The sequence below is a fragment of the Oryx dammah genome, unplaced genomic scaffold (assembly GCF_014754425.2).
Source record: "Oryx dammah isolate SB20612 unplaced genomic scaffold, SCBI_Odam_1.1 HiC_scaffold_25, whole genome shotgun sequence".
Lineage (NCBI taxonomy): Eukaryota > Metazoa > Chordata > Mammalia > Artiodactyla > Bovidae > Oryx > Oryx dammah.
The window spans coordinates 37,009,956-37,033,371 of record NW_024070209.1 but is presented as its reverse complement, the minus strand read 5'-3'; the positions used below and the strand labels follow the sequence as shown (position 1 = coordinate 37,033,371).

At 45.1% G+C, this 23,416-nt stretch overlaps 1 protein-coding gene across 6 annotated transcripts in view; it reads right to left on the bottom strand.

Moving 5' to 3' along the window:
- Positions 1-23,416, bottom strand: part of EML6 (EMAP like 6) — a 286,252-nt gene that overhangs the window by 16,571 nt on the left and 246,265 nt on the right. For 4 of the 6 annotated variants that reach the window (XR_005718416.1, XM_040224840.1, XM_040224842.1 and 1 more), the window contains exons 20-23: positions 7,492-7,506; positions 6,161-6,169; positions 5,237-5,315; positions 2,225-2,354 (exon numbers count right to left, since the gene is read on the bottom strand). Coding sequence is in view for 5 of the 6 variants with exons in the window: in XM_040224840.1 (XP_040080774.1) it covers positions 2,225-2,354; positions 5,237-5,315; positions 6,161-6,169; positions 7,492-7,506 (233 nt within the window). In the remaining variant the exon portion in view is untranslated. The remainder of the gene's footprint in view (positions 1-2,224; positions 2,355-5,236; positions 5,316-6,160; positions 6,170-7,491; positions 7,507-23,416) is intronic. The other 2 variants (XM_040224844.1, XM_040224841.1) reach the window with 1 other exon arrangement.

Here is a 23,416-nt window from a genome sequence, read left to right as displayed (position 1 = left end):
CAAGACAAGAAAAGCTTTATCATCTATTGCAGCAAATGGTTTGCTGACTTGACTGCCCAAGTGGCCACTGAGAGGTGAGTGATGGCGTCTAATACAAGGAAACAGCACTTTGCTACTAACCTGGTAACATGTGGCTAGAAGACTGAGAAAAACAAAGAAATTCCAAGGTCCTCCCCTCAAAAGACAAATCTTTATGTGCCCAGTGATTTTACTATCTTAAAAAAAAAATCTATGCATAAGCTACACAGAATTATGAAGGAGCATTAGAATTTGAGAGGGAAAAAAGTTTAAGATATAAAGCAAATAAAGGCAACATATTCAGTTCAGTTCAGTCGCTCAGTCGTGTCCGACTCTTTGCGACCCCATGAATCGCAGCACGCCAGGCCTCCCTGTCCATCACCAACTCCCGGAGTTCACTCAGACTCACGTCCATCGAGTCCGTGATGCCATCCAGCCATCTCATCCTCGGTTGTCCCCTTCTCCTCCTGCCCCCAATCCCTCCCAGCATCAGAGTCTTTTCCAATGAGTCAACTCTTCGCATGAGGTGGCCAAAGTACTGGAGTTTCAGCTTTAGCATCATTCCTTCCAAAGAAATCCCAGGGATGATCTCCTTCAGAATGGACTGGTTGGATCTTCTTGCAGTCCAAGGGACTCTCAAGAGTCTTCTCCAACACCACAGTTCAAAAGCATCAATTCTTCGGTGCTCAGCTTTCTTCACAGTCCAACTCTCACACCCATACATGACCACAGGAAAAACCATAGCCTTGACTAGACAGAACTTAGTTGGCAAAGTAATGTCTCTGCTTTTGAATATGGTATCTAGGTTGGTCATAACTTTTCTTCCAAGAAGTAAGCGTCTTTTAATTTCATGGCTGCAGTCACCATCTGCAGTGATTTTGGAGCCCCAAAAAATAAAAGTCTGACACTGTTTCCACTGTTTCCCCATCTATTTCCCATGAAGTGACGGGACCACATGCCATGATCTTCGTTTTCTGAATGTTGAGCTTTAAGCCAACTTTTTCACTCTCCTCTTTCACTTTCATCAAGAGGCTTTTTAGCTCCTCTTCACTTTCTGCGATAAGGGTGGTGTCATCTGCATATCTGAGGTTATTGATATTTCTCCCGACAATCTTGATTCCAGCTTGTGCTTCTTCCAGCCCAGCGTTTCTCATGATGTACTCTGCATATAAGTTAAATAAACAGGGTGTCGATATACAGCCTTGACGTACTCCTTTTCCTATTTGGAACCAGTCTGTTGTTCCATGTCCAGTTCTAACTGTTGCTTCCTGACCTGCATATAGGTTTCTCAAGAGGCAGGTCAGGTGGTCTGGTATTCCCATCTCTTGAAGAATTTTCCACAGTTTATTGTGTTCCACACAGTCAAAGGCTTTAGCATAGTCAATAAAGCAGAAACAGATGTTTTTCTGGAACTCTCTTGCTTTTTCCATGATCCAGCGGAAGTTGGCAATTTGATCTCTGGTTCCTCTGCCTTTTCTAAAAGCAGCTTGAACATCTGGAAGTTCACGGTTCACGTATTGCTGAAGCCTGGCTTGGAGAATTTTAAGTATTACTTTACTAGTGTGTGAGATGAGTGCAACATATTACCATATTTAAATCTTGTGGTAAAAATAGGGGTGTCTCTTAATTTCTGAGTGATTTTTTTTGCTTCAGTTGTTTCTTTTAAAAATGAGTTTTAAATTTATAGTTAAATTCTATATAAGGGAAATTTAAGGTATTTTGTTAATTATTTCACAGTTCTCATTCTCCTTGTGAATCTGGTTAAATATCTGAAACAGGCAAAACTTGAAAATCTGAGCTGCTAAAAAATTTGGTGACTTGGAAATCAATGAGAAAACCACCCCTCTTCCCCTTGCTTGGGTGTTGGTTACTGTCTGTAAAGCTTTCTCTGCTCTCCACACCCTCTTTCTGGCTTCCCTCCATCCCTCTCAGCCTCCGTGGAACTGAAGGAAACACCACCTCCCTGCCAAGGGCTGTGATGAGATGCAGCTGGGCGAGAGGCAGGGAGAAAGCGGGTCTGACTCTGTGAACATGGGCCTGAGAATCTTCCAGGACTGAAGGGCACCAGTCTGGAATGGAGTGGAATGGCTCTGAAGGGTAGAGCAAGTTTAAGCTATGGGGCATATAACCAGTGGGAAAGTGCCCGAAGGGCTAAAACAAACATCTGTGTTCAGACAGTAACCACTGTTTCTCCCAATCCCTTTACCTGTGGAGAGGTTCTGAACGATGCCGGCTGCGGCCGTATGGAAGATGATGTCGGCACCGTCATTCAGGTAATGCAGGTTATTGCGACAGTCAAAGCCTCTGTAGCCAAACACGTGGTCGAGAGCCAGCTCCTACACTCTCACACAAGATGAAAGGGCCCTTAGGGGAAGTACGAGCAGAGGAACAAACCCGCACTGTGGGGACAGCCACTCACAGCACAGGAACCACTCACTCCTCGGCCAGGTGGGGATACAGGGCAGCCCTTTCTTTAGCTCCCCAAGATGCTGGGGGGCAGCCTCACACACAGAATTACAATGAGTTTTCTAAATAAGGCTTCCCTTGGCTCAGATAGGATCTTCCCTGTAGCTTAGATGGTAAGGAATCTGCCTGCAATGAAGAAGACCCAGGTTTGATCCTTGGGTCAGAAAGATCCTCTGCGGAATGGAATGACAATCCACTCCAGCATTCTTGCTTAGAGAATCCCACGGACAGAGGAGCTTGGGGGCCACAGTCCATGGGGCTGCAAAGAGTCAGACATGGCTGAGTGACTAATGGCTTAGATGGAAAACAATCTGCCTGCAATACAGGAGACCCAGGTTTGATCCCTGGGTCAGGAAGATCCTCTGGAGAGGGGAATGGCTACCCACTCTAGTATTGCCTGGAGACTCCCATGGACAGAGGAGGCTGGTGGGCCACAGACCATCGGGTTGCAAAGAGTCAGACACGACTGAACAACAACTTTCTAAATAAACCGGATTTGCTTCCCTGCTTCTCAGGTGAGGCAAAGCCTATCGAAGGAATGCCCAGTAAAGGTTGCCCTGAAGTTGCACATCTGCAACTTGGTGGGCACTCTTGGAGGTGAGCTGAGGGGTGGCTCAGGGCTCTTTGCTCTGATCCCTTGGATACAGCAGGGACTGCAAAGCAGAACACTGAGGCGATTGTCATGCTCATTCTGTTGCTGGGTGCTTGCCCTACAAAGTCTCTATACCATTTGCATTCTTTTTTCCCCTACAGTCTTTCTCTTCTTCCTGTCTCGTCTTCTAGGACAAAGAGCAGTGACTGGTTCAGATCAGACCTGTTCTTAATTCAACGTGATGGCTTGACTGTCATTGCTGGCAACTCTCCTGTCCTGGGCACCATGCTGGTTGGGGTGGGATGTGGGGACTGATTCAAGATTAAGAAGATGTGGGTCCCTTTCCTCTAGGTTCCCTGATTCTAGCCTTTTCTCTCTCCAAAGTTTGCCAGTTACAAACATCAGATTAATTTTAAAATACCACAACACGTCTCTACTCAAAAACACACACTGACTTTCACTACCTATGGGATAAAGTCCAACCAAACTCCTTAAGTTGGCACAATGAGGCCCTGCTCTCACAATCTCCCATGACCTTTCGTCAAGCTGATACACCCATTTAGCCCATGTATCAGGAGCTTTCTGATTTATATGACTCTTTTTTTTTTTTAATCTCTCACCCGGAAAGTTCTTTTCCTCCTTAGCAGCTCCCCACCCCAAGTCTCTCCCCTCACCATGTGATTCCCAGAAACCATGTGTGTAATATGTGATCCCCAGTCCCACGGGCAACTGTCTCAAGCTGGGACAATCAGATAGTTTCCGCCAGGAATTGAGAGCTGGGGATGCTGGTAGGCTCGGCTGCCTAATTAACTGAGGAGAGTAAATGCCTGCATCAGACAGCGCCACAGTCTACTAAAGTAGCTCAAGAAGTCTGCAGGAGAAGAAAAGGATGCATCAGGCTCACATGAGGCCCTGCTGGGCAGAAAGAGGCACTGTCTTGGCTGATGACAGCCTTTCCATTTCCGAACCCCGTCTTTCCTGAAGTTCAGCTGCATTTCCTGACCTGCGCTGTTTCCATGAGAATCACCCCTCCCCACCCCCAATATATTTCCTCTTCTAATAAAAAAAAATTTAACTTAGATTTTTCTGGCCTCAAGGAGTTCAGAGTGTAGTAGGGGACAGATGAGCGTGAAGTAATGGCAGTGGAGTGTGGGACAGGGCTGCAGAGGAGGGCGTGTGGGGCGGGTAGAGGGCAGAAGGGTTTAGGGTGGGGAGCACCAGAGAAGGCTACACAGAGAAGGGCGGGGAAAGACAGGGTGTGGGGAAGGAAGAGGAGGAGGCTTCTGGGCACAGGGGCCTGAAAGTCCCAGGCAGCTGCAGAGAACACCAATGGCTTCGGGGTTAGGGACATGAGTTGCTGAGGAGAATCTCAGGTGACGAGCTAGGACGGGGGCTCCTGGGTAAGGTTCTGGAACCATGATCGTGGATCCCATCGGGAGAGTGGGGCCCTCCTGGGTCTCCAAGCCGGGGTGGAGAGAGAAGAGTTATATTGTCAAGAGATGACTCTGTGGGCAGCGGGGCACGTGTCAGAGAGGAAAGGGGTGGGTCTGGAGGCAGCGAGAACAGTTAGGGCTCTCTCAGCAATCAGCAGGTACCCTGGAGCTCTCATCCTCAAGTCCTGACAGCAGAGTGCAAACCCCTCTCCACTCACTGGCTTAGTGATCTGGGGCTGGGACCTAACCCATCACTAGACTTCTCTGAGCTACAGCACCCTCATCTGTAAGATGGAACAATAATGGGACCTACCCTGTAGACTCGAGGAATGGGACCTACCCTGTAGACTCGGTGGGACGTATCAATATATAGGAAGGTACCCAGCACCCGAAAAGTGCTCAAGTGACAGTAGAGATGGAGAATAAGCTCCCCTGGGTGGCATGAGGTACAGGGAAAAGGGACCAGGTCTGAAGGACACAGGATATTTTGGGGTTAGTAACCAAAGGGCTTGGTGGTGGGGCTGAAGGAACGTGACCCAGGAGGTATGACTCTGGTCGTTGCTGGGGAACACAGTGCTATGTGGAAGGGACGGGAGAAGCGAGAGCCAGCCGGCCCAGTTGGGGTAACCTGAAGGTGTCCGTGGGACTTGCAGATGGTGATGTCCACCGGGCAGATCTTAGAACATCGACGGCAGATGGAAGAACAAAATAAGTGTAACCTCCTCACCTCAACCAGTTTCTTTTTTTTGGTGATGTTGTTCTTCTGGAGCTTCTCAGGCTGGGGAGCCGCTCTGCTAACGGGTGGTCTGGAACAGAGAGTGTCCAAAAGAAGCAAAGTGTTGAATAAAAGGCAGCAAGGTTGCCTGTCCAATGCGGCCAGCTAAGACCAATGCCAGGCTCTCTCTGCCCTCCCCTACTCGGAGGACCCCACACCCCTGGGTTTGTCCTGTCCAGGCCCCGCCCTAGCCCCTCTTCCGCCTCCAGGAAAAGCAGCTTCTGATACTTTGGGCCCTGGATTCACAGGCACAGAGTTGAGCTTCCCTACATGTAAGGCATAGAAGTCAGAGTCAGCCCCTCTCTCCTGGGAGCCAGGAAGAACACATGAGCCAGAGGGGTTGGTTTTAAAACTAAAGAGGCACCTAAGCCTGAGAAGGAAGGGGTTGCACTTCCTAAATCCACTGGGCATTTTCAGATGGGGATGCACTGTTCAGAATTAGGTGCTCAGAGATCCTGGCGTGGTGTGAAGTAGGACTTTCAAGCCAGGCTGGGGAACCGGCCCTGAAGGTCAAGTGCCCAGGTCATTCTTGCCACACAAAGGGCAGATAGGAAGCAAAGGATGAAGGCCTTGGCCCTACCCCTCAGGGCAAGCTCATGGTCTGCATCCAACTGCTACCACCACACCAAAGCTTGTTTTTCCCTGCTCAGCTCTGCAGATTTGGGCCTCCAATTTTAATTAAGAAATTTCTCTAACTGGGAAGCCCTCAAGGACTCCTATAAGAGGAGGGCAATTTTTAGGTACCACGAGCTTCCCTCAAGTGAGACTTCTCCGCATTTAGAGACCCTGGGAGGGGCCGGGGAAGGGCCCAGCTCCTGCCACATGTTTCAATTCATTAGCTCTGGCTTTGGGGGCTACATAAAGAGAAAGGATTACCTGGATCCCCTTGTAAGCAGCAAACAAAGCCAAGTGAGAAACTTAGTACAGTTTAGGGCTGCACTAGCAACCACCTCATTCATGCACAAGCATTGTCCAAGTGAACAGACATTCCTGTGTGGCACACACCATGCTTCCCGAACATGCCAGCAAAGAACTAAAACAGAAATGAAAGAGTGCACCGCTCTACCAAATTCAGAAAGCTCATACCCTGGCGTCTCTGGGCAAACTCTGCACTAAAGCGCCTACAGGATAGGGAGAAAAAAGGAGTCCCTGTCACTGCTTCTGCGCACTCTCTGGGCTGTGCCAATGCGCCAGGGGGCCTCTGCTTAGTTTAGAGTGCGCTGGAGAGGGACTTGTGGTCAGAAAAACGATCACATCCTCCTGGATGTCGGTGGGAGTCAGGCACAATGGCCACTTTGTTTCCGAATCAAGTTCAACTCATAATTTAGCCTAATAGTTCGCAACGTTTCTTGGGAGGGCAGCGTGCCTGCTGGAACGGCTTGCATTTTTGTGCTCAGGAGAAACAAGGTAGCTTTATTTTCTCAGAAGCTCTTCAATCAAAACATGTTATGTAATCATAAGTGATAATTGGACCAAATGGCATCCCTGTCAGCACCAAAGAATAGGGAGAGAGCACATCTCTGCAAACGACACCCCCGGCTGACATCACCGCTGCCAAATTGGGCAAGAGCGGGAGGCTGGGGGCAGGCGGTTCTCACAATTAGACTGCATGCATGGTAATTATCACTTCCCGGGACATCTGCTCTTTCTTCTGTTTTAGTGGAACTTTTAAATGACATCCGTGGGTTTCTTCTTCCACCTAAGAGTGTCTGCGTGTACGATAAAAGCAAGCCAAGGTCTGAGATGGGAGCAAGGGGCCACGGGAACTAGAGCACGGTTCATACGGCAGAATCTGAGATTACACGTAGGGCTCGTTTTCAGGGCATACACGGGCTGTATAATATGTTGCATATTATACAGTATATACAGAGTATGCATACAAGCACAAACACTGTGTACTTATATATACAGTGGATTGTATATATATACACGTGGAGGCAATCTGATGCTTTTTTCACCTTGATTTTCAGTAAAAGAACTGAAAAGTAAAGCAATCTCAGAATGTTTTCTTTCTTATTTCACAAGCATGTTTACAGCTGTATCGCTTCAAAACTGAAGATGAGGGGGCAAAAGGCAGAAACCTGCATTGTGGCAAATTCAGCAGAGTGTTAAGTATAGACCCTCCACGGCTGTGAATTCTGCATGAACGCTTAGTTCTAGATGCTCATCCAACACCTGGGCTTTTGCAGAGTGCTGCGCATACTTACTTGACAATTCCCTGCCTCCAAAGGAAAGCAAGTTAAAACACAATACAAGCATTAAAGGCTTCTTTCCAGGCATCTATAAACAGGGTTCGTAACATCAGACGTGAGAGGGACTGCCAACAGTTTCAACCACAGCCAAACCCTGGAGGTTTAGTATTTTTCAGTGGATCTAAATCCTTCCAGATTCAGATTCCTTTGGAAATGTGACTCTGAAAAGCTTTGCTGAGGTGGGAAAGAGCAGAGCGTGTGAGAACATTCACTCACTTTTCAGTCCAATAAACTCTTTATAGTTGGTTGTTCGCAGCTGGCACACAGGATGGAGAGTGAGGAAGGCCGTGAGCATGACTGGGAATCTGCGGGAGGTGTCGGGCTGGGAAGGTGATGGGGTGGGGTCGAAGGCGGGAGGAGCAGAGACAAGAAGGGGTCTCACAGGGCAAGTGGGGCTGTGAAGAGACTCTGGGAAACAAAGCAGAAAGTTTCCATTGGGAAAAAATTTAAGGAGGGAACCTGGCCAAGAGAGCAAGCGAACTGGATAATCAGGAGAGAGGAGGAAGATCAGGCCTGTGCTTGGAGAGGGTACAAGGAAAAGAGGGTGGAGGTGGGAACCTCAATGAGGGGCCTGTGAGCTCAAGCTTGTGACTCAGTGTTAAGTAATGAGGCAGCTCCCTTCCTGCCCAGTGCTAGGGGGGCGGCTGCTGGAGACCCACCCCACACCCATGAGTCGCCACTCCAGGCCCTGTGTTCCCTCTAGGCACAGAAGGACTATGACAGGTCAGTGCTACCTGTAATCCCATAGCCCAGCAGCTCAGCTGTGGAAGAGAAAGCTTAGACTCACTTGAAGATGTGTGGAGTGTTACCATGACACGGGCTGTCAGCCCACAACAGGCCCCAGGGGTGGCCTGCGCTCAGGCGTTCACCTCCCTGCCCACTGCCCCGCACTGGGGTGCTGGGCTGGCAGAGCGAGGGGTGGAACAGAGCACATGATGACCTGAGTTGTACAGGTGAGGGGTCAATGCCAAGGCTCCTGGGCAGCTTCTGAAATGACTGAGGAGGTTATGGAAGTCAATCACCACCCGAGAGGAGTGCAATGTGAGAGCCGACTTGGGGGAAGGCTCAGAGAACCAGTGAGAAACAGTCATTCCCAGCAGCTTCTATAAAGAGAGGTGTGGGTGTGGAGAAACTCAGCTACGTTTAGCCAAGAAATGCACATTTGGAATCGTTTTTGGCGCTGTTAGTCCGACGATGTTCAAACTGTCCTTGGAGGAGGCGTGGCTTTCTTCAGATTCCAAGATGTGTTATTAAAACGCTCTAAGAGTTTCCAAAGCATCTTGGGAAACCCAGTGACCCTGGATCCTGGTTGCAGGTGGAAACGGGATGATCTGAGCCCTGGTTTAGGACTGTCCTCTAGCAAGATCTGTCTCCCCTATGAATGGGCTTCAGGGACTCAGTGACACCCCTGGCATTCATGTCAAACTGTGTGTGCATGCGTACATTTTTCTAGGGAAAAGAGGTATGCTTTAATCATATTTTCAAAGATGTCTGTAGTATGAGAGAGGTTGAGACTGAGAGAGGCATTAATTAAGAACCACTGCTCTAGGATAAGTCCAGGTTTAGGAAAAGTCTCCAAAGCCATGAGAACTATTTTCAAAACAAAAGGAACTGGATTCTGTCAAATGTAGATCTTTCCAAAAGATCACATGGAAAAAACTCAAATGACATTTTTGGCCAATCCAATATTTATTTGGCTTCCAGAACAGTCTGTAGAGCTGCTCAGTGAAGAAGTGGAGTTGAAAGAAGGGGATCAGGCAGAACTATGGGCAACCGTGAGAGGAGCCTTCCATCTTGAAAATGCTCTTGACTGAGGCCTACGACACAGTCCCTTTTAACAAAATAGAGGTACAGTTCCAGACTCAGCTGTTTAGGTGAGCAGTCCACTATACGGGTGAAAAGTCGAGGGCATGAAGAAATGGAGCAGAGGGAAGCCCAAGTGAAGGTGAATAGACTATCACAGATGATGTTGGCTTCAAGGACACTGCATCTGATGAGCTCTAGGGGATGAAGGAGGGAGAGCAATTCAAGTGGAACAACAGTGTTCTGCTTTGGCGTCAGCACCGCCTGAGACAGGAGAAGATTTCTGAGGGAAGATGGGGAGCTCAGTTTTGGCATGTCAAACTCTGGACGTCTGTGGGTTGGCTATTCTAGCTGGAGGTTCAACCAAGAGGTGGGACTCAGATACACAACACCAGGAATCATGGCCAATAGGTGGGATATATGAATCAGGGAGAGGGTGTAAGGTGAAAAAAGAGAATGGCCAAAGGTGAAATCCTAAGCACCAACAGCATATGAGGGGCTGGAAGAGGAAGCAGACGTGGGGCCCTGAGAAGGAATGGTTGGAGTGGCAGGAGGAGGGCCAGAAGAGATTGTTTGCAAAGGGGAAGCGGTAGAAGAGTATCTAAACCTACACTGTCCCCCATGGTCACCACTGGCCACAGCTGCTGAGCACTTGAATTGTGCCTTGTCCACATGGCAATGTATTGTAACTGCAAAATACAGACCAGGTTTTGAAGACCTAGTAAAAATAATAGTTAAAATATATATAAAATAATGAATTATTTTATATTGATTACATGTTAAAATGGTATATTTTTTGTACTGGGTTAAAAATACATTATTAAAATTAAAGTTCACCATTTCTTTTACTTTTTGTAACGTGGCTGCTAGAAAAATCACCTCTGTAGCTTGCACTATATTTCTATTGAACAATGCTACTATAGGAGAAATGAGTTTGTCCTTTAAACAAGACAAAGAGAGTAGATTGAAACTGGGAACTTGGGTGACCATGTCAGCAGGGACAGAAGGCAGATGGGCTGGCCAGATGAGGCACGGACGAGGAGGGGGCAGGGAGGGGAGGTGAAGGGGTGGGATACGTGTGTAAACTCCGTCAAAGGACTGTTTCTCTCATAAGCAGAGTTGAGTGGGATGGGAAAGCCTGGAATGTGTTTCTTGACTAAAGACATGGATCCAGTTTTGGGCAGGTGGCACAGGAGACAGAGGGAAAACGAGAAATGATGAGGATAGTAGGAAAGTCAGGGCCCAAGCACCGCCATGAATAGGAGGGACTTACTTCCTCTGAGACGAAGGAAGGAGTGAATGGTTTTGTGGGGTTGAGCATGGGAAGGACTCTGGTGAGGGCAACCAGCACCAGTGTAATCTTCTAGTCAGAGGAGTGGAGGGGTAGGAGAAATACAGGGATGAAGATCCCAGAGGACTGGAGGGGTGGCATTTAAGGAGGCAAGAAGGGAGGCTGGGAGGGAGCTGAGAGAAAAATGGAGGTGTCTAGGCGTTGGGTATCTTGATGAGGATGAAGGTCAGGTGTTCTGGGAATGAGAAATTGAGAGGAGAGAAGGTTAAGTCAGCGAGAGGAGCGATGGGTGATGACATAAGCCGCAGTGCGGCAGGAGCTGGGGTCAGCCAGCTGACCACCAGCCAAACAGAGACAGGAAACTGATAAAAGACAGGAACTGGGAGGGGGAAAGATGGTCCAGCATGATGTGAACTGCAAAGGAGTGGATGGGGCTGTTTAGAGCACAACGGTGGCACCAATATGCTTTCCACACACCCACAAGAAGCCCAATCCTCCATGTCATACACCCATGGACATCATGTCAAGGGGCACAGATTGTGCATCCTAACAACTGCTTCTGCAAAGACCTCAGTTATCACATCTTGACCACACAACAGTAAAAAGTGGGAGGGTAAACGACCCTAGTAGCATGCATTCCCTCTAAATGGAGATCCAAGAGACATTTAAACACTTGACTAAAATAGTAAGACCCAACTTTGCCACTATCTTTGAAAGAGACTCCCTCTGGGTAGAAAAGTGCTTACCCATTTGCGATGTGTTCTTTAGCTCCATGTGTGAGTGGGTTTGAGTCAACTGATCCCACTGTAGGAGTATGATTTCCTAGGTGTGTTAATCTATTAAAAAATCATTTTACAGCACTTCATAGCATTCTATAACACCTCTGCATTTTTACACCCTGGCCCATTCTTTGTGATAAAAAGTGAGCAAGCTATTTTCTAATGAATGGGAGGCTCAATTCCTAAAACTACCCATTACATAGTCATTACTTTGCTTCAAACAACACAGAAAGCCAAGAGATCCGAAAAGGGAAAATCATTTATGAAGGTAGCATTAAATTCCCTTAAGAATCACTAACAAACTTTCAGAAGAGTTACATGACCAAGAAACCAGCCTTTGAAGTGATTAATAGATTCTGCACCTTCAGTTCCCTCCACCATGTTAGAGAATAGGAAACTCGCCACCTTCCACCTGCTCAGGGCAGCTCTGCGTGTAGAACTCTCACAGGATTAAGGGGTGCAGGGAAGAAGACGACTTTAGCTTGGAGAGAAATGCTCTGGAGTAGCAAGGACTCTCCACCCTACACAGACGCAAACACCCTCCCAGCATGAGGTCTGAGCTTAGCTCACAGGCAACCTGTTCGCAACTGCAGGGCTGTGTACCAAAGTTTATGCTCTCCATGGTCCCTCCACCACGGGATCAGATGCTTTTGACAGATCTCAGTTATGTTAAGTTCAACAGCACCTGCCAGCACGATTGTCAGTTCTTAGCAGCTCTTCGATATAAGCTCACAAAGCAGCTATTGATCAGTGATGACAAAGGGCTTCTGTCAGGCCAGTGGAGCTGAGGAAAGCGCCAGGAGTGCTGGGCTGTTTATTCGCTGATATCGCCATGGATGGGAGCATTGTCTTGCTTCTTCATGTTCATCAAGCCTCAAGCAAACTTGAAATGTGGATTAACTGATTCAATAAAGCATTAAAAAAAAAAAATGGGGGCAGTTTCTCCCAGTGGACTTCTGTCCCCAAACATAGCACAAAAGGTAAGAAGAAAAACTGGGATTGCCTATAGATGGGGATTTGCTTCAACTCAGGGAAATCTAAACCTTTCCATATGTTTAGACTTTGCTACTTGTGAGCATATTCTTTATTTCACTATAAATCTGCTAAGAAGCTTTGTCTGTAAGATAGGTGTGGTGGCTATAATAATATAGACTTTTCTTTCAGTCCTTTTTGCCTCGGGTTATTTAAATAGATTCAAACCAAGTAAAATTTAAACCCTAATGAACAAGGGGTATGAAGACAGGAAATCATTTAACCAAGAGCAGTTCCATGGCCAGATGGGGCATCAGTCAGTTCTACATGGGCCACACCTTCCCCACAATAGTAAGACCACCCATCAGTGCTAGCAAAATGAAGGTAAAAGTGGCTTGCTGACAAAGGACAGATTTGTAGGCCATTTTGAGAACAGATTAATTTACTTAAATAAGCAGAGGAGCAGGTTAAATAAATGTGCCCCTTTGTCTACTCACTGAGGAAGTATTTGCTCACCACGTACCATGTGCAAGGCACGGTGTGGGGCACACGGAGGCCACCGTGACAGACATGGGGCTGGCCCTTGAGGAAAGGAGAGTCAGACAGACGACATCTACAAGTTAGTGGAACTTTTAACAGTCTTGACACCATGGACTCATATAGTAAGGAACTATGCATCAAAGGCAGCTATTAATTTGGGAAACAAACAAAAAAAAAACACAAAAACAAAGCAGACCAACCCCCCTTAACATTTCTTTATATAGCCATGATGTACAGTTCTCTCCATAGGATTTTCTTCTTCAGTTCATAAATCTGTTCAAATTGATTCAGAAATGATGTGAGACAGTAGAAGTAGATAAGCTTTAGGGCCTTTCTCATTCAGCCGTAAGCACAGTTTAAGAAAAAGTTTGGAAAACGCTAGTGTCAGAGGGGAATTTTGAGGTTATTTGGTGCTGCTGCCGCTGCTAAGTCACGCCAGTCGTGTCCAACTCTGTGCGACCCCACAGACAGCAGCCCACCAGGCTCCCCGGTCCCTGGGATTCTCCAGGCAAGAACACTGGAGTGGGTTGCCATGTCCTTCTCCAATGCATGAAAGTGAAAAGTGAAAGTGAAGTCTAGGACTTGTCAGTTCTGAGAGGAGAGGACCACCATTCAGAGAAGGCTCAGAATCTGCTTCTAATTTTGGTTTATAAAAGCTTCCTGGTTTCCTAAGGAGCATATGGCCTAGATTGAGAGTGAATATGCACCAGAGGGACTAAAAGATTAATGTAAGAGTATTCGCAGATTCCTCCTTTATAATCCCCTGCTAAGAATAGCTCTGGCGCTGCCACCTCAGTGTTTCCTTGTGCTGAGTAGCTGAGATGGATGGGCGGCGAGGTTGCCTGCTGGGGGAAGGCAGTGTGTGGAGTGGAAAATACTCCTTTCCCTGCTCTTCACTCTAGGTGATTGGGAGAAGGATTCCACCCAGCATACAATGCCGTCCCCCCTACCCAGTACTGTCTAGGGGTTGCTTACACCATCCTCTCCAGAGTGAGGTTCTAGAGACAGGGGGAGGACAAAGATCACCCTTCAGGATCCTGATCTGTCTGTAGATCCACAAGTGGGGGTTACTGAAAGCTAATGAGATGCTGGCAGCCAAATGTGGGTGAATATTGCAATGGGCCAGTGGTGCCCAGGGATGAGTCCCTCCCTGTCCACGGGAACTGTTGGAGGCACTACTCATTCAGCCACATGAAGGGAAGCTTGTAGCATATGTGCCTGAGCATGGAAATTGCCTGACCCTCTAGATCCCTCCTAAACACTGTCACACTGCCTGCCAAAGGGGACAACGACCCTCAGTGCCACAGAGATGGAGCTTAGGAGTAAGGGTCTCTCCACTTAGCGCTGGTGTTCGCAATTGCCTAAAGGCAGAATCCTTTAACCTGAGGGCTGGAAGGGACCAGGGGTACCAACTACTTAGAGACAGATTATGGATATAAAGACAAGATGCTGACAAAATCATAGACTGATATTTAATCCATGGGTGTCCGTGACTGGAAATCAACCTAAATCTTGTTTAGAAGTTTATCCATTCATTCAACAAATATTTATGGAGTGCTGGTACTGTTATCAATTTGGAGATCAAGCAGTATATCAGAAATCTGGCTTTCACAGAGTTGACATCCTAGTTGGATGAGGGGATTTAGGAGAATCGAATTTGGCAAATAACAAAGGCCTGTGATTGTTCAACTCTTAGGGCAATCCTCAGACCTCCAACAAACATGAGTAGGATGAAGAAGCAGTGGCATTATCCACTTCTGACACCAATCCCAGTTCTGATCGTCTGAAGCCCTTGCCAGAATACAGTGAGCTGCTTTCCTGGATTATTTACTGTGGTTTTAGATGTAAGAGAAAAATCCAAGGGCAGCTAAATTTTGTACTGACTCTCACTAAGCCAATTCTTTTTGTAAAAGTTAGAGAGATCCCAGAACCAAAAAACTAGGAAAATGGAAACATGTGGAAGGTTTCAAATGTTGGAGAGGTAGTGGTAGTGATAATAAAGTTGATATAAAACTCTGCCATCAACTAACTTTTGCTTTAAAAAATAGCCAAGATAGAGATTGATTTCAAAGTAAAAAATTTTAACTGTGAGGATTTCTACTTTAAAATATGGTTACCATCCCACTGAAGAAAAAGTCCAGAATTAGATGCCTTCACTGGGTGAATTCTACCAAACACTTAAAGAAGAATTAACACCAATCCTTCTCAGACTCCTCCAAAAAACCAAAGAGGAGAGAACACTCCCAAACTCATTTTATGAGACCAGCATTAACCTGATACCAAAAACAGAAAAGGACATTACCAGAAAAGTAGAGGCCAAAATCTCTGGTGAATACAGATGTAAACATTCTCAATAAAATACTAGCAAACTGAATTCAGCAGCACATTACTAGAATCATTCACCATGAATAATGGGATTTATCTTGGGGATGCAAGGATGGTTCAACATATGCAAGTCAAGCAACGTGATACATCATGTTAATAGAATGAAAGGAAAGAAATAAATGATCATCTCAATAAACTTGGAAAAAGCATTTTACAAAATTCAACATCCACGCATAATAAAAACTTTTAACAAATTAGAAATAGAAGGAACATATCTCAACAAAATAAAGGCCACGTAAGACAGGCCCATAGCGAATATCATACTTAATGGTGGAAGGTTAAAAGCTTTTCCTCTAAGATCAGGAATAAGACATGGGTGCCACTTGCACCATTCCTATTCAACATAGCTGGAAGTCTTAGCTAGAGTAATCAGGTAAGAAAAAGAAATATAAGTGTCAGAACTGGATAAATTATCTCTATTTTTAGATAACATGATTTTATATATAGAAAATCCTAAAGATAATCATAAACCTGTTAAATCTAATCAATGATTTCAGTAAAGTTACATGATACAAATTAACAGAGAAAAATCAGTGGTGTTTCTATACACTAACAACAAATTTTCAGAGAAAGAAAGAAATCAATCACATTTACAAGAGCATCAAAAACAAAATACTTAGGAATAAATTTAACTATGCAGGTGAAAATCTCTACTCTGAAAACTATGAGAGACTGATAAAAGAAATTAAAGAAGCAAATCAATGTGAAGGAACATCACGTTTATGCATTAGGAGAATGTTGTTAAACTGTCACTACTACAAAAGTCATCTATAGATTTAATGCATCCCTATCAAGATTCCAATGGCATTTCTTTTTAGAAGAGGTAGAAGATACACTCCTAAAATTTGTACAAAACCACAAAAGACCCTGATTAGTGAAAGAAATCCTGAGAAAGAAGAGTAAAGTAGGAGGCATCACCCTTCCTGACTTCAAAATATACTATAAATCTATAGTCATCAGAAAAAAATATAGTAGCAACATAAAAGCAGACAAATAGACCAATGGAACAGAATCAAGAGACCAGATACAAACCTAACCATATACAATAAGCTAATATTTGACAAGGGAGCCAAGAGTACTTAATGGAGAAAAGACAGTATCTTCAATAAATGGTTCTGGGATAACTGGACATTCACATGTAAAAGAATGAAACCAGACCCATAGCTTACACCACTCACAAAAATTAACTCAAAATGGATTAAAGACATTTAAAAGTAAGACCTGAATCCATGAAACTCTTAGAAGAAAACACAGGAACAAAACTCTTTGATACAGTCTTGGTAATGATTTTTTGGATATGACAACTAAAGGACAAGCAATAAAATAAAAAATAAACAAGCAGAACTACAGTAAACTAAAAAGCTTCTGCACAACAGAAGAAATCATCAACAAAGTGAAGAGACAATCTATGGGATGGGAAAAATATTTGCAAACCATATATTGATAAGGAGTTAATATCCAAAATATATTATAAAACTCATACAACTCAAAAGCAAAAAAACCCAAATAATCTAATTTAAAAATGGGCATGGGACCTGAATAGACATTTCTCCAAAGAAGATCCATGGAGGGACAATAAGTACATGAAAAGATGCTCAACACCACTAATTGTTAGAGAAATACAAACTAAAACCACAGTGAGATATCACCTCATGACCATTAGAATGGCCATCATCAAAAAGAGATAAATGCCAGCATGGATGTGAAGGACACGGAGTCCCTGTACCCTGGGAATGTAAACTGGCATAGCCACTATGGAGAAAAGTATGGAGGAGACTCAGAATTACCAAATGATCTGGCAACTAAGCTTCTGGAATATTTAAAGGAAATGAAAAATACTAAACTAAAAATGTAACTGTACCCCTAAGTTCACAGCAGCATTACTTACAGTGGCCAAGACATGAAAACAACCTAAGTGCCCACCAATGAAGGAAATGGAAAAAGAAGTTATGGTGCACACACACACACACACACAACTTCTAGTTATCCATAATTTATAAGTCAACTACATCAAACTGGTGCTAAGACAATTTAAGTATTAAAAACTAACTTTTCTAATTCAGAATTTTTTTTTTTTTTAAGAAAAATGACCTTGCCAGTCTGAGATGAACAGGACATGCTAGCAGGAAGCCCAAGGCCTTTCTGAAAGAAGAAAAAATATGCTCTAGTATGGTATTTTGATTTGCAATTTGTGACTGTAAGTTATACAGCTTCTGAGGTGAGAAAACAAGACTGGAGGGTTTGAGTCTCTCCTTCTTTTAGTAAAAGGTGGAAAATGCTATAATAGGCAAGATGATGCTATAAAGATGGTGCAGAAACAGAAAGGGTTAAGTCCCACATTCTTTCATTAGTCCCTGGACAGAGCCCCAGAAGCTGCAAGCCTCAGCACTCGTTAATAAAGGACCCTGAAAAAATACAGACTGCTGACTCAGGTGCATTGAGAAAACAATCCCCAAGCTAACAATTACATCCACTTAGAAAAATAAAAGTTAGTACATACTTTAATGCCAATTTCCATAAAAATAATTCAATTTGTATTTATTTTTTCTTTCATCATAAATTTGGGGTTTTGTCTGAATGTGGGTTACAACTGAATATATTAAGTAAGAACCTCCATTATTACTATTCCCCATGCAGATGGTTAATTTAAGCAGTGAAGTGAGGAAAAGGTGGGGACATGGCCCCACTGGGTACCACTGGGAAGACTAATGTGTGGCCAGCATATTTGGATTTTAATAAAAGACGGTATCCCACACATCTGGAGATACTGTTAGATCCTATCTAGAAAGTCAGAAAATGCCTTTTGTGATTCACCTCTGTGGTGATCACCCAGTTACCATGTGATGCAAAAACAGGTTGCATGATAATTCTGGTCCATACTAAAGACTGGATATTGATACCAAACAATTCTATAGTTTTAAGTTTATAATTTCTTGATTTTGTCTTAATGTGAAAACAAAAATCTCTGGAGATGGGCCAAAGATGTTGAAATGTTATTGATTTTAAAAAGCTGTAATTCTCATCTCTAATGAGTTGATTCTTGTGGTACCCCTAGACGGTGATATAAAAACTATGGCTCATCAAAACTGTTCCACTTAAACTAGGTAAGGTTTTAAGTGTCTCTAACAACTCTTGATATTGATTTGGATGTATTTACTGACGCCTTTGATTATATATATATATATATACAGTTATAATATTAGGTAATAAATACCTGTACATATCCAGAAGCATTTATAAAGGGCGATAATTGCTGTTCAATATTGAAGTGGCCTGAATTTCTCTTCGGTGATAATGATATTAGTTTCCATAAGAAAAATATTCAAGGAGAATGGGCCGGTATTTTCTGTGTGTCCTTCCATATCTCCCGTCTACCCTTCTGTTCTGCTCTCTGCCCTCCATGGCTGCCTGCCACAGACTGCATCAAGGCACGGCCTTGCCCTTCAGGCACAGACTGCATTCAGCTAAAGAGAGGCAGCAGGAGGCCAGCAGTCAAGGAGAGAACGCAGCTGATGCATCCATTCCCTCAACACCTCTTTCTGGGACTCAGATTAATTACCTTCAACCCTCCCCTCAGGTCTCAGCTCCTGGAAGGTGGCCTGCTCCTATAGCCACCTTCTCCATACCTGGGCAACAGCTTCCTGCCCTTGTCCTTCTAGTCGTTATTACTGCCAAGGTGCCACACCACCTTCTTAATCCTGCCCACATCGTTGTCTTTTCATTAAGCTCTCCCCAAATGACTTCCTCTTCAGAGTATCTCTCTCTCTTGCTGAGGCCACAGCTGACACAGAGAGTTCAGAGCAAGTGTGAAAGACTTGGGTTATTTTTGTCACTGCCTACCAATCTTATGAGATTCTATCTAAGATACCAGAAGTCCTTTATTCTTATGGTCTTTGAAGCCAACTTCAGGGAGCTTGAGCCAAGAATCAAAACCAGAAAAGAAAGATTTCTGATGTTTTAGACAAGACTATCCAACCTATAACATGGTACATCAAAGACAGGGGGAAAAAAGCTTCTATTAAAAGAAAGCAGAAAAAGACTTACATTTAAAATATCAATATAACTTCATGACTTTAAAAAGAGTCAGTTTTTTTCATTTTAGGTCTACAATAATTTAAGCAATATCCAGTCATTTGGGGGAACAAATTAATGTGCCCTCAATAGAGACCAGATTCCCTGCTTGGGACAGGAAAACCAGAGATCAGTGTGCATTCTGAGTGCTAGATGAGACTTCTAGACTTTGCTCAGCCACGTGCCACATGTGACTGCTAAGTGGAAGGCTGATCCAACAGCTTACCAAGACTGGGGCCTGGCTAGACAGGTGTGGCGGCGCCAAGGAGGCCAGGCACCCAGTGCACCAGAGCAAAGCTGAAGTGAGGGGCCAGGATGCTCGGGCAACACCTGGAAGGGACTACGTATCAATAGGGGTAGCCTAGTATTCTTTTGAAAGCATTTACCATTTCTCTCAGCTTTCCCACCTCTCAAAAGACTGAAACTGAAGATCATATGGCTTTTGAAAAACAGGAACTCATAAGGTTATAGAATTATACCGAAACATATAACCCAAAGCCTCCCAGCTACTTAATCTATTGGAGAAGACTCTTGAGAGTCCCTTGGACTGCAAGGAGATCCAACCAGTCCATTCTGAAGGAGATCAGCCCTGGGATTTCTTTGGAAGGAATGATGCTAAAGCTGAAACTCCAGTACTTTGGCCACCTCATGCGAAGAGCTGACTCATTGGAAAAGTCTCTGATGCTGGCAGGGATTGGGGGCAGGAGGAGAAAGGGATGACCGTGGATGAGATGGCTGGATGGCATCACGGACTCGATGGACATGAGTCTGAGCGAACTCTGGGAGATGGTGATGAACAGGGAGGCCTGGCATGCTGCGATTCATGGGGTCTCAAAGAGTCGGACACGACTGAGCAACTGAACTGAACTGATCATAAAAATTTTAGGAATTAGGAATTCAGTTGCTTAAAAACTGATGGATGCATAATGTGCAGCTGCCTTCAAGGCATTGTTCTCAACATAACAGATGCTGCACTCCTCTCACAGGTTCTAAGGTGGAAAGGGATGTAAACAGAATGTAGAACTGCCTGAAACGCTGACAGGAGGCAAGATAAGTCCCTTGCCCTGAGTGGGTGTTCTGAGCCTAGGTCTCTTGTGATCCTTGAGTATTTATCTCCCATTAGTCTTACTGGTGCACATTTTGGCACAGGTGTTAGAACAGGCACAGGAGGGTATTTGCAGGTACACACAGGAGGGAATGGTGAAGGGAAGGTCAAGGCCACTCCTGCAGGGCTTGAAGTAGTCAAAGGGAGTGGTGTCAGGGCTGACAGTCCTGAATATCCCCAGGGAGAACCTGGGTGCCGCCTGGTCCCCTAGGCCCGACATCCGAGGCCCAGAGCATTTGCCTCTCTCTCATGCCAGGTGCTGGAGTCCATGGAGCCCATTTTGTACCCCAGGTGAGCTGTCTGCCTGATACTGGGAGGAGCTCCCCCCACCCCAAGGGCCCGGTGCTACCCCCCTTCCCTGTCTCATCCTGCTTTCTCACAAATTCTCTGAATGCCTGTCTTGCATGGCACCTCTTTCTTCTGCAGTTCAAAAGCTCTCTATAGTCCTATCTCTGAGATTCAAGCTCCTCTAAATTACTGACCAGGATTGGGGAGGACTGCTGTTCTCAGTTCTGATTAGGAACAGACTTGTCCCCATGAAGGCTGCTAACTCAGACACTACTTACTGTTCCTTCTCCCTTGGCCCCTTCCTGGTGTGGGCCTGCTTAACTCCCAGCATGCTGTGCAGCTGGAACCCTAGGGTGGTTACAGCCTCCTCTGGGAACTGATGCTGTCAAGGCTTTTTTAAGTTATCAAAGACACTGCTATCTATAGAAAAGGCTTGACTACTCCTCTGCTGCTAAGTCACTTCAGTCGTGTCCGACTCTGTGCGACCCCATAGACGGCAGCCCACCAGGCTCCCCTGTCCCTGGGATTCTCCAGGCAAGAACACTGGAGTGGGTTGCCATTTCCTTCTCCAATGCAAGAAAGTGAAAAGTGAAAGTGAAGTTGCTCAGTCATGTCTGACTTTTTAACGACCCCATGGACTGCAGCCCACCAGGCTCCTCCGTCCATGGGATTTTCCAGGCAAGAGTACTGGAGTGGGGTGCCATTGCCTTCTCCAGCTGAGCTACTAGGGAAGTAGTCTGTTTTTATATGCCAGTAAAGTACTAAAATGGGCTTCCCTGGTGGCTTGGATGGTAAAGAATCTGCCTGCAATGCGGGAGACCTGGGTTCAATCCCTGGGTTAGGAAGATCCCCCAGAGTAGGGCATGGCAACCCCCTCCAGTATTCTTGCCTGGAGAATCCCACGGACAGAGAAGCCTGGCGGGCTGCAGTCCAGGGGGTCGTAAAGAGTTGGATACGGCTGAGCAACTAAGCACAGCACAGCACTAAGTACTAATCTGCCTACCCCTGGTAGGCACAACACCATGAAGCATTTTTTATCATTGGTATTTTAAAAAAAGTTAATTCTACATATGCTAATCTATGACAATCTTGTGTGATGAAGAAAATAAGGCAGCTTCAAAATTCTGGACTTTAAGACTCAAAATTTTTAGGGTCCTCTCTACCTTTACCCAGAGGAGGCAATGGCACCCCACTCCAGTACTCTTGCCTGGAAAATCCCATGGGAGGAGAAGCCTGGTAGGCTGCAGTCCATGGGTCGCTAAGAGTCAGACATGACTGAGTGACTTCACTTTCACTTTCATGCACTGGAGAAGGAAACGGCAACCCACTCCAGTGTTCTTGCCTAGAGAATCCCATGGACGGAGGAGCCTGGTGGGCTGCCTGGGGTTGCACAGAGTTGGACACGACTGATGTGACTTAGCAGCAGCAGCAGCTATCTTTACCTTTCTTGCCGTGCTTAGTCACTCAGTTATGTCCAACTCTTTGCCACCCTTTGGACTGTAGACTGCCAGACTCCTCCTTCCATGGGATTTTTCAGGCGAGAATATTGGAGTGGGCTGCTGTTTCCTTCTCCAGGGGATCTTCCAGACCCAGGGATCAAACCTGCATCTCCTGTGTTTCCTGCACTGCTGGTGGATTCTTTACCACTGAGCCAATTTTCTTACCTCTTCCTAAACTGGGCAGGTATGAGATTTTTATAGACCTGCCCAAAGAGACAGCAAGACCAAAAGAGGTTCAAGTGAACCTCACTATAGGTTAGAAACTAGCAATAGTGTTTGGATTTAGGAATGAGATTAGATTTCTATGTCTTACTGGCCAGTCCAAATCTCAACATGATGAATCACTAGGTTGTAGCAATTAGCCAGAAGCAACCTTGAAATAATAGCCAAGTCAACTCATTTCATAATGTTATGTGAAATTGGAGAAGTTGGGTAATGCTTTTTATTTTTTTTAAGCATGTATAATTTAGGCCAAGTGTTTTTTAGAGTGGATTAGTTTGGTGTAGGGGGAAGAGCTTCCCTGGTGGCTCAGATGGTAAAGAATCTGCCTGTAATGCGGGAGACCAAGGTTCATCTCTGTGTTGGGAAGATCCCCTGGAGGAGAGCATGGCAACCCATTCCAGTATTCTTGCCTGGAGAATCCCCATGGCAAGCAGCCTGGTGGGCTATAGTCCATCGGGTTGCAAAGAACTGGACATGACTGAGGGACTAAGCATAGCACATGTAGGTGGGAAGCTTATTCATTTACTATGTGCTTATGAACTTTAAATTTTTTCTTTATTCTTAGAATTAGGTCCTTTAAAAAAATTTCTTCTTTGTGGCCACTAAAAAACCATGTTGCAAGCAAAATAAATTATAATTTACAGATTATTGCAGAAAAATCTCTAAAATGTTTAATCAAAAGAGAACTCTGAACCCCCCTAGTAACATTTAACAAAGTTGCCAGGGAAGAATTAGGAATTTTTTGCATCAGTTCAATCTTCTTGCCTGTAGCACACCCACCATTTATCAGGCTTATTGTAACATCTGGCACTGGACTGATGCAGGAGGGGAAATGCTATTTCTTTGTATTTAAATTTCCACCTAATAGTAAAAGGTAATAGAGAAGATTTATGAAATATCTACTATCACTTCATGGGAAATAGAT